Source organism: Pteropus medius, unplaced genomic scaffold (genome assembly GCF_902729225.1).
Source record: "Pteropus medius unplaced genomic scaffold, Ma_sr-lr_union100, whole genome shotgun sequence".
Taxonomy (NCBI): domain Eukaryota; kingdom Metazoa; phylum Chordata; class Mammalia; order Chiroptera; family Pteropodidae; genus Pteropus; species Pteropus medius.
Window position 1 is genome coordinate 6453482 of NW_024346771.1, and position 18270 is coordinate 6471751.

An 18270-nucleotide genomic window follows, 5' to 3' on the forward strand; every position below is an offset into this window, starting at 1 on the left:
ACTCTGGGGATAGAGTAATGAAAATAATAACTAATAACTTTTATGAGTTCACAACACCTAACATACTGAAATTATTCATGAAAACTATTTCAACATTATTAATAAATACCACGTTTGAAAATTCATTTTTTATCATGGTGTGAATGGTTGAATTTGTTATTTTTTGCTATTTGATAATTAATTGACCAATTAATTCTTAACCACGTGTATGTGTATGTTGTGTCGGCATAAGAATAGATGTACATGGATTGTTGGAGCATAGTGGAATAGTTGTGAGTACTTACTACATATGAAGCACTGTGTAAAACACTATCTTGTTTTCACCAAAGTCCTCATTCTGAAATTTCCATACCTACAGAATATTTGAAAGAATAGTAACATAAGCATCCAGACATTTTTCACTTATATTATCCAAATGTTAACATTTTGCCTCATTTGCCCATTTGTGCTATCCTCATATATCTCTCTCTCCATCTTTCTCTCCCACATTCTGTCTCTCTCTCCTCTGCTCTCTTTCTCCTCATGAAATGTTTTTTTTTCCAGAACTGTTTGAAAGTAACTTGTAGACATACTGATAATTTAAACTTAAAAACTTCAGCTTATTGCTCTTAGAAAATGATATTATTCTCTATAATGACAATACTAAAACCACACATAAGAAAAGAAACATTAATTAAATTGATATTATCTAATATAGTTCATCTTACCCTTACAGTGTCTTTTATAACAGTGTCTGTTTTTATATTTTTGTTCAGGTTTGAAGCAGTATCCACATGCTGGATTTGTTTGTCATGTCCTTTTAATTTCTTTTAATGGGAAAACGCCTTCCCCTATCCCATATTATTTTGTTTACTTTTTATGATATTAATTTTTCAAAGAGTCAAACAAGCCAATTCTTAAGTAAAATGTTCCATATTTTGGATTTTTTCCGATTATTTTTCATCATTAGACTACTTTAGCAAGACAACCTCAAGGGCATCCCATCAGGAGGAACATGGTGTCAGTCTATGCCATATTGGGGATTCTCAGCTCCATCCCTTGGCTAAAGGAGTTCTGCCAGATCTCTGCATTATGAAGATTATTTATAATCAATAAAGTTATACACAGTTATACACAGACACATGTGAATATCTTGCTCCCAAACATTTCCTCCCAATCTGTTAATGATCCTAACCCATGCAAGTTATTACACTGGAATTTGTCAAGTGTTATTTTTTTTTCTAAATTTATAATACCTTCAACATTTATAGCTGTCATTCTGCATTCTGCTCTACAGAAGAATCATATGGTGTGTATATATATATATATATATATATATATATATATATATATATTTTAATTTCTAACCCCCTCTATCACCTTTTGTGTCACTATCGAATCATAAATTATTCCATTTTAAAATGTTGTTACCGTTATTATATTTTTATGTTATTATCCCTAATAACATGGTCCCTCCATTTCTGCTCCCATGTCTTTCTTACATGCCTCCATTAATCTTAGAGTACTTGGAGTTTAGAGAAAACGTATGTGGTCTTTATTATAACTGCATAGTATTTCACTGTGTCAATTAACTATGCTTTATTCATTCAGACATCTATTGGTGGATATTTATGTATTTTTTTCAGTATCTGCTACTTGCAATAGATAACCTTGGCTGCACGGCAGAATTTCAAGTACATATATGAACAAACTTTTCCATCATGTATCACTTTCTTGCTGACTTTTAAGAGCTGCCAACGGTCAGTAAAAATTCTGGTAGTCTGTTGAATGTTTAGTTTAGTGGTAAGTGAATGCCTGCTGTGGGACAGGTGTTATAAGACAGCCTTTTCCCTGTAGAGCTTACAGTTTAGCAGAATGGGGAAGTGAGTAAACAGGTTGTTATAACAGTGCTCAAATAAGAGAAGCACATAATGCTAGTGAAGTGAGAAAAGGGTTCCCTTGGAGATGACAATGGCACTCTGTGGCAGTGATGAGGTCCAGAGCAGAGATGTCAGCTGAAAGGAAGATGAATAATTTCACTCTTCTCTTTGAGTTTTCTTTTTGTCATTCACCTCCAGAGCCAGAGTATAAGATCTATGAAAGCAGAGAAAGTGGACACAATTTTATTTAAAGAAGGCCTGTCATCCTTTTGTGACCTGGTAAGAGGAGATATGAATGTGGCCTTGGGTATCCCTTCTCAGGACCCAGGCTAGCTTTCTACTCACTGAACACCTCTGAGTTCAATCTTGGCTACTTCAGCTCTTTCAAATCAAGGGATGGGAACTACTATTCATTGTGAACCTGTGGCCCACGTATTGTCTTAGAATTGCTTATTTAATAATATGATGAAGTATGAGGTAGAGATATTTTCTTATTTGTATTTTGAGAGTTAGGTTCAGAGAGACTGAAGAGCTTGTCCAGCATTACTCAGATAATAAGTGACAGATGTAGGGATTGAGGGATTGAATTTAGGTCTATGTGCGTGCCTAGTTTTTTCTTGGAAGCACCAAAATAGTGTCTGTCACAAAGATAATCTAAATATCTCTAAAAACTTCTAAGAACAACCAAAACCCTTCTTACAAGCCTCATAGCTCTGTTCTCATTAGGTGATTTTGATTTGGAGGCCTCTTTTTCCTCTTTCTCTGCTCAGAAGGTGAGACCCTGAGCTCCCTGCAGAACTCCCCTCCTGCCTCAGCTGTTGTCAGGCTTTCAGCTGCCATAGAAACTTCTTTCCTAGAACCAGCTACAATACTTTGAGTATGGGTGTCATTTAGCCTTGTACTCCTTGTCTTTCCACCTTCTCAGTCTCTAACAATACTCTGCATACACTCGGCATTTGATAAAATTTCCTTGAATAATCCAGCTGACAACAAACAAGTATGATACATGGAGTCCATTTAAGATCACACCCCTCCAAGGCCATAAAACAGATTTCCCAGGCCTTTTTGATCATGGTACCTATTTTAAAGCAAGGGAAGAGAAAAATAACTACCCCCTACCCCCACAAAAGGTACATAAAAAGTAAAGGCTCCAGTAAAGTAGTGGATAAATCTATCAAGTACGTGGTTTGGAGGTTGTAAAGTGTGTCCTGTGCAGGCCGGTGGAAGAGCAATCATGGCTGAAGCTGGCCTCCAGCCCCGGCGCTGCGATGTCTGTGCTCCCGCTAACGCACAGTGCAGGTAGCCACACCTGCAGTCTAAACTGGAAATGTGCGCTGCCCCAAACAGCGGAAGTGCAGATACTAAAAGCAGCCCAGTCCGCAGTGCTTTTATTTTTAGTAAGGCACGGATGGATTCTTTCTGAGGCAGCTGGGCTGATCTACGCGAGAGGAAACGCATCTTTGGAGGGAATTCTGACATCTTTTAAAGAAGCCGAAAATCATGCTATACCGATTGCCTCCCTTCCTTGTAAAAGATGAGAAGAAGGTGGCATGGACACTTCAGCACAGGTTCCCATAACTGTTTCTCACAATGAGATAATCCCTTCTGATGCTCCCTGAATCACTTCATTAGAACGGCTGGTAGCAGTTCAACTTTGATTTGGACTCAGTACTCTGAGTCAGACGCTATGCTCAACTCAACCCTGTGCAATTTATTAATTTCTCACAACATTATTAAACGTGCATTATACACAGTTTATATATGAGGAGACTGAGACTTGGCGAGGTTGTGTGTCTCTGCTATGTTCAGGAATCTAGTCAATAAAGATCTGGCATTGAGAGCCAGGCCCCAGGACCCCTAAGCCCTTGTTTTCCTCCATAGCACCTGCCATTACTCACAGAAGCCCTTTCCAAACTGACATTTACTCAGTAGTCATAGCTTGTGATTTAAATGGGGAGATAAGGTAGAAACATATGAAAAATTAAATAACTATCAATGCAAAAAGACAAGAGATGTCACTAGGCTGTACATGTGTAAATGGTAAATGAGTGGTAGAGGCAGTGCTTTGAGGATTATTTAAGCTGTCTTTACCCTTGGCATAGAAATTCACTTTGTCAACATAGATAACTGTACCAGAAATGACCCCAGGGAACTTAATATAGACTTGCTTTATTACAGTAGGAGTATAAGTGAATTGGCACATTTTTCAAAGGACTGTAAGCGGCTTCCCACAGTGATTTAAGTTCAATTAAGCTGGGTATTGACAATCTGTAGACTTCCTTCTAAGCATTGTGATAGAAAAATTGCAGTTTTTTTTTTTTTTTCTGGCTCTGCAAAGAGACAAATATGTGTGTAGAATGAGGTCCTATTAATCAGAGTTATTTCTTGTCTCTCCTTTTTCACTTTTCTTTCCTTTGTTCTCTTTTTCTGAATAGTGATCTCCATGGTAACAGATGGAACAGCTTGCAGCATCTGTAATTATATTATTAATAATAATTATCACAATAATAACAGCAGTCAGAATGAAAGAAAAATATAAAAAAATTAATTGTGGCTCTGTATGTAAACAGTTTATAGCTTCTGAAATGAGAGCAAGAGGAATCAGGCAGGTCACCTAGAAACCCAGGACGAGGGATCATAGGGGCTTTCTGGGTGACAACTTTGAAAAATTTCAAAACAGGCATGGTAACAGAATGTTCCAGAATATTCTACCATGACCGCTCTGTAGAAATTATGCACATCTTTTTTCTTTTTCTTTTTCAATTTTTGTTGATGTTGTTGAATGTATGAGGATTTTGGTTTTATAACTCGAAGCTTCTTTTAAATTTAGACCGTTCTATATCATATGCATAGAAGAGCTGCTTTGGAAATGCCGGAACAATAAACCTGGCAGAATACAAATGATGGTTACTAACTAATCTCGTCATTTTACAGAGATTTCCTGAAATCCTAGAAGGTGCTCAATGCTTACCCAGGCTCTGTTGGTCTGAGGATGAAGACTTCTGTGTTATCCGCCCAATCTCAAGGAAAACAGTACACATTATCCACTGGACAAGCTTTTATAACATCCTACCCCCACCCTAGTGCTGCCCCTAACAGATCTCTGAGCAGGTCCACTTATTTGTAATCTCAAGACTACTTATAACAGTATGAGCTATTTGTCATTCTTCTGCACACAACTTTTTTCCAAAAATGATAGTAAGCTTTTAGAGAAGTTGGGCAGTGCATTATTGTCCTGTGCATGCACTCTAGTGGCTAACACAGCACTAATAGGACACATATTTGAACACAACAATGAATGATACATTTCACATTATGGGAGAGGTAATAGCTTTATGGGGAGAGACTTGAAAGCTAAATTCACAGTGCAATTTGGAATATGCTTTACTAATAGACATAATGATGTATTGCTATGTCTTCGAAATGATGCTTCGGAACTTAATTACTCATGCTATATGATAGCCTATGGCCTGTAACTCCTTTATGTGTAAAGGTTGCATGATAGCTGGTGTAGCTCATGGTCACGAAATCATTCACACTCCTGCCAGTGCATTGGGCTAAATGTTGCTTTTAAAAAATAGATATTTTATTTTTATTTCAAAAAGTTAATTAAAATATAATTGACATATAACATTGTATATGTTTAAGTTATACAATATGTTGATTTGATACTTCATATAGTATCATGATTATTACAGTAGTGTTAGCTAACATAATGATCATTTTGTGTGTGTGTGATGTGAACACGTAAGATCTAGTGTCTTAGCAACATTGAAGTTTATAATAAGGATTGTTGACTATAAACACTAAGCTGTACATTAAGTATCCAGAATGTATTTATCTACTACTTGTAAATTTGTTACCTTAAACAACATCTTTCCATTTCTCTGAAGCTATAATAATTAAAACAGTATGGAACTGGTATAAAATAGACACATAGACCAATGGAATAGAATAGAACACCCAGAAATAAACTCTTGCATTACATTTAACTCCTATTTGTCTAGGAGGTTAAGAACACTGGCTAGAGAAAAGACAGTTTCTTCAATAAATGGTGTTGGGAAAACTGATAATCACATGCAGAAAAATGAAATTAGACCCGTATCTTATACCACTCACAAAAAATAACTCAAAATGAATGAAAGCCTTAAACATAAGACCAGGTACCATAAGACTCTTAGAAGAAAACATTGGGGAGAATCTCCTTTACATCAGTCTTGGTGATTATTTTTTGGATATGACACCAAAAATACAGGGAACAAAAGCAAAAATCTACAAGTAGGACTATATCAAACTAAAAAGTTTCTGCATGGCAAAAGAAACAATCGACAAAACAAGAAGAAAGCCCATGAAATGGGAGAAAATTGCAAACTGTATATTGAAGAAAAAGGCAAATATTTTAATTATATAATAACTTACTTTGGACTGAGAATCTTAGTGAATTAAATAGATTTCATCAGTTCAGAATTTTCAAAATGCATTTTTCTCTTAAGCAGAAAAATTTTCTTGGATAACTCAATACTTGTATTCTTTTGAGCAAGTTAGAGATCTGGAGTACTGTTTCTCATCATGATATTGAGTGGTAGTGTACAGTAGAAGAAACAATAGAGGATGAACTGGATAGCAAAAGGACAGTATCATTTTTTTTTTCAGGTTTCTGGGTCCATGAGAATTAAATAATGAATTCTGCTGACGAAATTTCAGGAAATGGAAGGGACACAAATAAATATAGAGAGAAGTGAAGCTATTCCAGAGCGAAAAGATAATTGAACAAGATGGTAATAATTTATTATATACAGCAGCGCTATAGTACAAGGAACTACACTCCATCCTGCCTGTTAACCTAATTCGCCGGATGAGCTCCCCACCCCAACTCTCTAAGGAATGAAGCTGAGGTCCTCATTCTAATGTTATAAAAACAGTTCTAATGTATAAATTCTTTACTCTTTTGCATGTCAGACAACCCATTATGTGTCCATGTAAAACGTGATATTGAATCATTATAATATTATCATGGATGAAAAATTTAATATTAAAATCCTAATTTTCCAGTTATGAAACTTCAGAGATGTTATATAACTTTATCAAAGTCTCATTACTGACATGTAGCAGAACATAGGTTCTAATTAGAAGGCTTGTTTCTAAACCCAGGCTGTCTCATGACACCTTTAAGCCCTAGTTGCATCTCTAGAGATGAGAATGTATGTCCTGTCATAGAAAGTATGGTGCTGAGGATGGTGTTTGAAGTCTGGAGGATCATATTTGAATCCTGGATGACTTTAAGGTGCTTTTCTAATCATAAAATTTGGATGACTTGCCCTTGTTCCCTGCCTGAAACTGGACCTTTTTTAGTTATAGGGACACCTCTGTAGATTTTCTTGTGTGGGAGTTCAAGTTCATCAAACTTCCAAAAGAAAGCAATTCTTGTTCTGGGTCTTTAAAATGGGTTTGTTTTCCTTATGGATCTTTGGAGGGAAGGCCAAGTTCAGTTTATCTCTCCTTTAGCTGTCTCCTGGGTATTACTTCATGATCTGGGAGGGGGAAAAAAAAAAAAAAGCTTTTTAGTATAAACTGTTGTGAGAACTACTAGAGGCTTTTCACAGCTTCTCCTTCTCCTTGATGGTGTTTTTAATAATAGCAGCATCTGATATCTGAGAGATCCTTGAGACAGAGAGGATATAGTCCGTTATATAACAGGTGACACAGATTTCCGTTAGTAATTTAGTTAATAATGGATCTCTTCACACAAATCCTTTCACTTAATCTTTGGAACTATCTTGTATAGTTAGCACCATTGCTGCTTTTCAAATATTACTGATAAGGAAACTGAACTTCAGAGAAGTAATAATTTGACCTAGGTGGCTTAGACAGGAAGTGGCAAGCTGGCACACAAATCCAGATCGCCTGCTCCAGGGCCCAGGCTGTGTCTACTAATCCCTATCTGCCTGTCGACTAAATTGACCATCTTGAACATTAAGTTTCATGGGTTCAATTTTAGTAGAAGCATTTATGGGTTCATGAATGAATCCCTTACATCTACCTAAAAGAATGTTCACAATGAATTTTACTTTTTTGAAAATCTTTCAGAACTAACCACATAGACCTTTCCTGGCTATAACTACCCATCTCTATCCTAGCCCAGGCACCAGAGCATCAGCCACCATAGCTGGCTTTCCTGAGTGCCACTGACTCCTGGTCTTTAATATTTTATCAGGGTTCAGGCTTAATCTGCACTGCTGCCAATGAAACTGAGGAGAAAACATAGTAAGTGAGAAAAAATAACATTCATTTACTCCTTCACTTTCAGTCTTTATTCTGTCATTTTCCAGGAGAGAAAGTATTTAGAGGACAAAGGGCATCTTGTAAAGGAAAGCCAACAAAGGAACTCTAGGTTTCAAGTGATTGTCTCTCCTACTGTTGCTTGCAGTGACGGCCTGTGATGTCTAAGTGAATTGTGGGGAGCACTTCGGAGCTCTTAATTGTTCCTTTGTATGTTCTGTATATTGCATATATCAAAAAGTGCCAATAGTTGAATTACTGAAACATCAATTTACCCTCAGGGTCCAGAGGCAGGGCTGGCAATATTATCGGTTTTATGATGAAAGATTGTCTCTCTGACACAGATTTCTTTTCCATCTTGCCAAAGATAAAATACAATTTTGGTAAAATGAGTCAGAGTAAATAAATAAGCAAATCAACTCATGAATGTATGAAAAATTAGATGAATGGATCTACAAATATGAAACTGTGTACATTTAGAGGGGATTAAAATTCATATGATTTAATGGAATTTTGTGGACCACTTTTGAAAGTAGACAGATCAGATACGGTTGGACTGAAGACGTTTACTTTCTCTCCTTGAGCTTTCATATATCTATATATTTATGTCTTTGTACCTGTATAGATCTAAATATAAAGATATAAACATATAGATATCTACTGTGTTGGATTGTTATGAGTACTGGAGATAAAGTATGCAAAATGTTCTAGCATTAGGAAGCAACATAGCATCTATTGTTAGACTGGATTTTCCTTTTCTGCTTCTAAGTACCAGAGGCATTTTGAAACTGTCAGTCTTTATTTCTCCCTCTACAACATTACATTCTTGAGCAATTGCCTTTTTTTGGTTATTTTGTCAGAATTTGTCTATAATGGCATCAATATTTTGGAGTTTGGGGGGTTAATTATTTGTGTAATATTATTATTTTTACCAATATGAATTATGTCCTATTTTTGCTTTCAAAGTCAAAATCCAATAAATAACCTTCATTCAGATTTTTTTAGACTTTATAGAAAATCTGATTTTGCCTCAATTAAACATTGGAGATATGGGGAATTAATGGGCAGGCTTTAAGAAATAGTCTTAAGATGAATCAGGATGTTTGAGTACAGGTTAATTTTACAATGCAAGAAATGTGTCTTTTTGTTTGTTTGTTTGTTTGTTTGTTTTAGAGTTGGCACATACTTTAGAGATAATTATAACTAAACTCTCTTTTTTTGTTTTTCTCCTTCTAATATATTGACACTGAAGTGCAAAGCAGTGAAGTTACCTACCCCACATCATATGGTTGCCAGTGCTTTTCTTTTTCAGCTAACTCATGACAACACCCATGATCCTGTTTCTTAGTAGTGCTAATTAATAAGTGATTTCTTCCAGTGTGCATATGTGCTCATCATTTTTGTCTATTAGATATGCCTTGCACCATTTCTTTATTTCCTAGACGTTGGTTTTCTCATTTACAAGATGGAGGAGATGAGGGAGGAAGGAAACCACATGATGTCTATATTGAGTTCTTTTTCAGCCTTGAGAATCGAGGAAGAGTAATAATGTTAATATGTGGTAAAGACTCTCAATTGGCAAAAGCTTTTCAAGACTTCCTGTTTCCTCTTTTGCTTTATTTGTGAGCATGTTCAGAATTAAATTTTCTGTCCAATTGCAGTAAATGTTTTAGCCTAGGTTATTATTACAAAATCTCTGGTGCATCCCAGAAAGTGCCTTGCAACTTCATATTTTTGATTGCTATTTCACATTAACAGCCCTACTACAGTATCGGTGGTTTTGCTGTACTTTTATTTTATTTATTTATTTATTTTCTTACTGATGATAAAATTGAGCCCCAGAAAAGTGAAGTGACTTGTCCAAGCTTGTTGTTGGCAGAGATACGTTTTATGTATAGCTCTCTCAATCTCTAAGACTAAAATTTGTATTCTCTCGCCTTGCTTTCCATTCTTACCTGTAGTAGGCGAAACATGTTCTCCCTCCTTGACTTAAGGTCTTCATCTCTAAATGTTCTATTGCAAGCCTCCACAAATATATTTGGCAAATAGAGGTAACATGGAGAATAAATAATAAAGAAGTGCAATTAAGTGCCTTATAGTACAGTATGGATCGCACAAGCCCATTCGTGTTAATGGTGTGTATTTTACACATATTTTCTGTGTGTGGGTCTTATTTTTCACATGGAAGTCAAGATTCTCTGAGAGAATCAATATTAGTGTTTCTCTTGTGAAGGAAGGTGTGTCAGTAGCCAGAAGTACAGCTTTGGAGAATAGCCATCCTGGGTTCCGATTCTTGCTTCGTCACTTACTACTGTAGAATCCTGGGTAAGCTGCCTAATTCTCCTCACTTACATTTCCCTTGTTTCTGACATGGCAGAAATCTTTCGATTTAGGTGATATTGATTTTAATGAGATAATGGACATTAAATGCTGAGCATACAACCTGTCAAGTAAGGGCTCTACACATTTAGCTCTTAAGATTATTAACCTTCATGCTAACTCTGGATAGAGCTCTATGAGAAACAAAAATTCTCTAGTCAAACTCTTCACATGAATAGAGTACTCAGGTGATGATTAATAGTTATGTGTTGAGTCACCCATCACACTGCTTTCGCAAACTTTTGTTTGCTTCAATTTCATGGAGGTCTATAAGTGTGATTATTTTCTGTCCTTCCTTCTAACATTTTCCCTGGGTTGTGTTTTCTGGGCAGAAGACAAGATCTGGACATCAGTGCAGCACAACAACACAGAGCTGACCCGTGTGCGAGGTGCCAGCCCTGAGAAGCCCTACTCCATGGCCTTGGACTATGGGGGCAGCATGGAGCAGCTGGAGGCCGTGATTGACAACTCAGAGCACTGTGAGCAGGAGGTAGCCTACCACTGCAGGAGATCCCGCCTGCTCAACACACCAGGTAAGGCTCACCCCTGCCTCTACCTCTCTGCATGAGCCACACACGGTGACCACAGAATGACAAATAGACCTACTAGCCCGGAATATCAAGGAGATGGATATGTGCCAACAAAGGGCCTGCCATTACAGTTGTTCACTGAACGATGGAGAGAAACACTGCCAGGGAGGACTGGTGATGCACTAGTCCTAGCTCTGACACCCAAGGTATGACCCAGAGGAAGTTCCATACCTCCTAAGGCTTTCTCCTTATCTTCAAAAAGGGAGTAATGACAACACTCATTCTGCAACAGTTTTAAGAATGGAAAGTTCTTTGAGAGCAATGGCACTTGAAGAGAACATTTGAGATAGACATAAAAAATGTGGAGGTCAGGCATTTCTGGCAGAAGGAATAGCATATGAGAAAGCAGCAAGGACCTCTTCACATTCGCCAACAAGCTATGAGTTATATCCAGAGGAAAAGGTATAGGAAGCATTATTAGGCAATGAGGCCAGCCGGGCAGGCAGGAACAGTTCTGTGTGTTTGCAGTACTTGTTAATCTGAAAAGCAGAGGCATTAATAAAAACTTATTCTTTTAAATAAAGTTTCCTTTTAGAAAAAATTAGATTAATCCTATTTTTTTATTCTTTTCTTAAGGCTATTTTTAAGTGAATGGTTGTTTTAGTTATAACAATATTAGTTCATCATTTATTAAATGATAGAAAAGAAAGCTGCACACCACGAGGATATGGGATGTCTCAGAATCTTTAGTTTCAAGAAACTCAAAATCCAGTGCTTGGAGGTTAGGAATTGTGAAAGCCTTGAGAAATGTAGACAATGAAATGTCAAAAAGGAGAAGGGATAGAAGCCTCACTAATATAACATACTGCCTCATTGATCTAGAATCTTTAGGGAAGACATTGTTCCACGTCAGTAAATTTTCCAAATAACTGTCACTTACCCCTTTAAGCACAAAAAAATCTTTTGAAAGAATTTTTAACTATTTGAAATGAAAATCTTTCTCAAATGGATTACATGCTTCCTTGCCTTTTTAAACAGATAATTCTGAACATAAAATGTAACCTTTCCTTGATGACTCAGGATCATCATTGTGAAAATCAATTATTGTACTCTTCCTGGATCCAGCCATGCTCGCAGGGCTGATTAAATCTGAGGTACTGGTTTGGGGTCTCTTTTCCCAGCGTCTTCAAATGGTGCTGCCTTAAGAGATGCTGTATTTATATTTGTTCGTGTTTTTTCCTCTCCTGGCTATCAAGCCTGTACATGTCACTTTCAGCACTATTTGCACAATGCCTGTGTCTAAAAAACCAAACTATCTTCTTTTCATTGTGTTGTTTTTAGTTTTCTAAGGATTGGATTTGATGGGATTTTAGGAAAAATAAGAGTATGTTCATTCTGACTATGAACTTTCCTTTAGTTTATGCATTTTGTGATGTTAATTTGACTACATCATTGCCTTTGTATGTGTGTGGTTTTTTTTCCTAATATAACTGTCTTTAATTTCATAAAGATATTTGAATGGAAAGGGCATAGATTTGAGAGCAGGCCATATTGAAAGTGAGGTCTTGACTCTTTTTTGCCTCTTACTAGTTATATGACATTGTACAAGTTGCTAAATTTCCACAATTTTACCACCTGAAAAATTTTCATGAAAATCCTGAACAAATAAAGTTAATGTAGTCTGTGTTCCTTATATCATGCCTGGTATACAGTAGATGTCCAACAAATACTAGTGTCATATTTCTTTCCTTGAACATAGCTTCCATCTCTGCAGGAAAAGTCCAAAACTTGTACTATAGCAGGAAACAAACTCAAGGAGCACAATATTTCTATTTTAACAATGTAAATAGAAAATTATAATAATTATAACTCATGCATGCAGATAATCTTACCACTCAGAGAAGATGAATGTTTCATTGAGGTGTGTACCCTTTCAGACATTTTTTAATGTGTGTATTCACGAAAGCACGTGAGAACATACCATATGCATATTGAGGTTTGCGAGGAAAATTCATCCTTGTTTCCCCCATGGTTCTTAATCAGATGAGTTAAATGAAGGAGGACAATGGGCACGTACATACTGTGCCTGTTTTATTCTGGCGAACTGGCTTGGAAAACACAGTGTGGACCAGAGGCCAAGGGCATGTCCTTGACCCTCAGCCTCTACCTGCAGTGGTTGTGACACTGTGTGGGTGAGGTGGAGCTGCAGACACACAGCTGCACAAAGTCATGACCCCAGCCTCATACCCATCAGTGCAAGAACAGAGTCCCTAAATCCTAATTCAGCTGTGCTCACTTCATGGAGATGGGGGGGAGACAGTAGTCTGCAACATAGCAGTCACATGAATCCCAGAAGCAGGCATGGCCCAGGGCACTGTCTTAGTTGTGGCTCCTATAACAAAATGGCAGAGACTGTCTGGTCATAAAAAACTGCGATTTCTTACAGTTCTACAGAAGTCCACTATCAGGGTGCCAGCATGGCTGAGTTCTGGTCAAGCACCTCTTCTTACACACAGCCACTTTTCCTCACATCCTCACATGACGGAAGAGAGTAAGAGAACATTCATTAATTCCATTCGTGAGGGCTCTACCTTTATGACCTAATCACCTCCCAAAGACCTTATCTCCTAATACTATCACACTGAGGGTTAGGATTTCAACCCTGTGAATAAATTTTGGAGGGACACAAACTTTGATTTTGTAACAGGCACACACCTGAAGGGGTGTTTTCCTAATCTCCCTAATTATTAAGGCAACCACTTCTCCACAGGGAAGGCCAGGCAGAGAAGTGGAGGTGGGTAGAGATCATCTTCCCCTTACCTAAATGCCAGTCTGGAAGAGCCGAGTAAGTGTCTCCCTAATTTGCTGAAGTGAGCCCCCCTGTGATACTGTTTTACTCCCTGTATTTGTCACACACATAATGTACAAATATCTTTCCATATCAATACATATGACTTTATGCCAACTGTTCATTAACAACAGAGGCTTCCATTTTATGGATATACCATAATGGATATGCAAAGTTAATAAATATTCTGTTTTGGAAAATTGATTATTCCCATTTTTTCATCATTACAAATGCCGCAGGAACACTTTTGTTTATAGGTTTTCGTAAACAAAACATATATTCTTAGGATAAATTCCTTTGGGGTGCTATTGCCAGGGCAAAGAGTATGCATATTTTTTAAGTTTTTGCAAAATTGACTTGTACAATGTATCAAGGTTTTACTATTTATACTCCCAATGATAACGTGGGATTCCATGCCCATTTCCCAGTGATAAGTATTATCATTTTATTTCAACTTTGGCAATCTATTAAATGCAGAGGAGGATCAAAGACAATTATATATATTTTTGTTAATTAAAAACATGTGTAGGCTGATTCCTATAGCTTATTGGAGGGGGATACTACTGGTAGCCAGGGTTAGTAGAAGCTATAAAATATTATAGATTGTGTCTGTAGTGGACTAAAATCAATGAGAAGAGAATGTAGTAGATGCCTTCTTTTTATAGGTGTTCCTCCATATTATACATAATAGATAATGAAGGGCAGAAATAAAAGAAGGCAGGATGAGAGAAAAATAACTGTTACTTATGCTTGAGATTATTTGTGGGGTTCTGTGTGAGCATTACCTCTAATCCAAACAACAGTTCTGCAGAGTAAGGGTTATTATCCCCATCTGGCATTTTGGGAAACAGAATCTCAAAGAGAGTAAAATGCTTAATTAAGACACAACTTGGGAGGGGCAGATTTGGTTCTTAAACCCAGCTTTACCTGAAGTCAAAGCAAAGATGCTGTTTCTGATATACCTTAGAGTCAAAAGTTGAAAGGAAATGGACTTAGAGAAAATATGAGTTTATATGATTTTTTTCCTTATTTTGTAAGAATATGTAGATAAGAGAGAGATGAGAAGCCAGAGCCACCACTGCTAAGGTCATGTGGTTGTCTGGGTGGTTTGAATTGATGAAATTCCTGGGCAGCTACAAAGGATTTTCAGTGCCTTTGCCTAGATGCAGCATCTGCCATGGCTCGCACCCCTTCACACGGTGGCCCTGTGGATTCCTATAACTGTCTCCTGAGGTTCATTCTGTCTGTTCTTGGCTCCAGCTTTGGTGCCATTTTTCCAGTAGCAGTACAGGGACTTGGAGATGGGAGACAGGCAGGATAAGGTGTGGCCTTGTTCACCACTGTATCTTTTTCATTCAGTTAGTGATTTAAACAAGACATTGTCATTTTTTGACAGTTTCCTGTGATAGTCTTCCTGTGACCTGCTGCTAAGTGACAGCCAATAGAATGTGCCATCTATCTCTTTAACTAAAACGTCATACTAGAAATTCTCAGAAGGGCCAGAATTCCAAGCCATCAGAGTCCCTTGGAAAGGTTTTTTGCTACCCCTATGCATCTTGTAGTTGTCCTTAACTATGCTGGCTACTTCCTATCCTGAGTTTTATGCAGAGTCTGTGGCCTTGTGCTTCAGTGCAGGTTGTATGACAGGTATGTTGAGCCCCCAGTCCTTAGAGGCACCCTGTCATCAGGGGAGCAGGTGACTTCTTGTCCTCAAGGACAAGGGCTGTCCTCGAGCCCAGGCCTTTCCTCACTGTTAGCACTTCCATAGGAATTTTGCCTGAAGCAAAGTTCCTGAAGGTAACAGGTTGTGAACATATTAGATAAAACAGAACCTAAATCAGGAAACACTAACATAGAAGACAGAGGAACAAAGATTGTGGCAACAGTCTGGAAGATGCTTTAGTAACATGGTCAATTTGCTCTATAATACGACAAGATTGAAAGGGGATAGGAAGCTGATTGCCTGAGGAAGACTCGAGCCCAAGTCCCTGCTGGGAGTGGATTTGAAGTCCTGCCTACTCCAAATTCTCTCCAATATCTCCCTAGCCCCTGGAATCCCTTCATAGTATTTACTTGTTGAGTGTAGGTATCAAGTGTATGCATCTTTTTGCACTCGCCACCTTGTGTAGTGGAAGTCTGCTTGGGAACATCTTTTCCAATATAGCTGTGAACTCCCTAAGGCAGAGATAAGAAGTCAGTACTGATACACAGGAAACTGCTGAACATTCAGACTCTCTGACTTTGAAACCTAGTAGTTGATGGAGAGCCTAGCTGGACTTTACTTTTGTTCTGAACAGACAACGTTTGCCAAGCAAATCAGTCATTCCAACAGGTTTAACTTGAGGATTGTTTAAGTTGCTCAGTAGAACTAATTATTCAGTGCTCTTCGAAGCCCATTTTCCTATCAGTAACAGGTTAAAGTCACTCCCATTCATTTCTTCATGCAGGCACATGAGTGGTTACCGCTGGAATCAATTGCTTTACTCAGTTATGTTGAAAGTAATAAAATCTCATTTCTTTTAAAGTATTCTAAAATTCTCAATTTTCCTCTTTTCCCTTAACCGATAGTAGTTTAGTGAGCATGTAATTAATTGGCTATATATATTAATATGTGCTATATAGTTTAGACTCTTTCTCTATAAATATATACTAGAATATGTATGAGCATATATACACACTACTTATACACTATAGAGCAGTAGTCCCCAACATTTTTGGCACCATGGACCAATGCTCCTATGGTAATCTAATGCCTGATGATCTGCCATGGAGATGAAGTGATGATGCTAGTGCTGGGAAGTGGCTGCAAATACAGATGAAGCTTCACTCACTCACCTGCTGCTTTCTTCTTGCTCTACATCTCAGTTCCTAACAGGCCACGGACAGGTACCAGTTCATGGCCTGGGGGTTGGGATTACCTGCTATAGAGTATATGCTATATAACATATATTACGTATTAGTATTTATACTCATATACTCTACATTTCTAATAGATCTATAAATATACTTGCATGTATTATTAACTCATGTCCATTTGGAATATTCAACTTCTAACATGTACAAAACTCATGAAAAGTCAAATTACTAATAAAAATAAATAACACTTAGGGGTTATCTGGGGGATTACTAGGCTTAAAACTCTTTGTCCACAATATTTTCAGTAAACAAGATCAATTAACAGACGATTACATTTTTTTTACACACAATGAGTATTTATTGATTATTCATTATATGCCACATACTTTGCTGGCCAGGGGGAATGAAACGCTAAAAATACAGAATTCTTGCCCACAAGATTATAGTAGGGATGACAGAAACAAAGCAAACACATATATGCACACACACACACACACACACACAAGCACGAACACACATATGTACACACATGTACATGCACACATACGCACACACAGAATCTGTTCATGGAAAATGTGAGGAGGAAAATTCAAGAAAAATAAAAAGCTTGAGAATGACTATCGTGGAGAGTTCTATTTTAGATAGGATGGTAGGGAAGGCTCCCTTGGCCTTCCTAGGGGGTATGCCGCTGCCACCAAAGTCCTCGGTAAAAGGAAGGTTTGGGGCTTGTGAAATCTAGGTCAGAGGATTCCAGGCTGAGCAACAGCAAGGTCAGTGTGGCTAATGGAGAGGGAAGAGCAAGCAAGGGTAAAAGGAAAATTAAGTTGGGTGAGTCCAGAGACAAGATCATACAAACCGGAAGACTAAGAATTTTATTGTAAGTGTTTAGGGAAATCACTGGAACATTTAAGTAAGGGATTACCTTTTATCTTCCTATGTTAAATCCAGAGGCTAATGTCTTTTTATTTACAGGCTATACCAAGTACTCATAATTTACTAAGCACATAGACATTTTAAGTTATTCCCTATGCCAGACGAATTAGAAAATGGCTAAGAGCTCTCTGAGAGTAAAACCATGTCTTATACAGCTCTGATCCCCACAGTCCAGCTTAGCACTGTCAGCAAAAGACTTAGAGCCCACCTTGAATTGCCTCTGATTCATGGCACTACTTTCATACTTGCTGCCCCAAAAGAACTGAGTTGAGATCAATTTGATGATTTCTCCACCATATTACGACTGCTGATGTACCCCTCCCATACCCACAGATCTTAGAGATCTCAATCAGAAAGTCGGAAGCCTTGTTCCCTATAGCATACCCCTCTCAAATATCTATATTTTATCTCTCCCTCCTTCCTGTCCCCCTTCCCTCTTCCTTCCCTCTTTCCTTCCCTTTCTCCCTCCCTCCTTCCTCTCCTCCCTCCTTTCTTCCGTTCTAAATTCCATTTTTCTATCCTTTCAAATGCACACATACACACACAAAATATATGAGTAGAATAGATCCCAAAGTTCATGGTCCTT

The 18270-nt window shown here is 37.6% G+C and overlaps 1 protein-coding gene across 2 annotated transcripts in view; it reads left to right on the forward strand.

Annotated features, from left to right (window-relative positions):
* Positions 1 to 18270, forward strand: part of CNTNAP5 (contactin associated protein family member 5) — a 728931-nt gene that overhangs the window by 497554 nt on the left and 213107 nt on the right. The window contains exon 13 of one of the 2 annotated variants that reach the window (XM_039876503.1): positions 10850 to 11050. In XM_039876503.1, the coding sequence (XP_039732437.1) occupies positions 10850 to 11050 (201 nt within the window). The remainder of the gene's footprint in view (positions 1 to 10849; positions 11051 to 18270) is intronic. The other variant, XM_039876504.1, reaches the window with a different exon arrangement.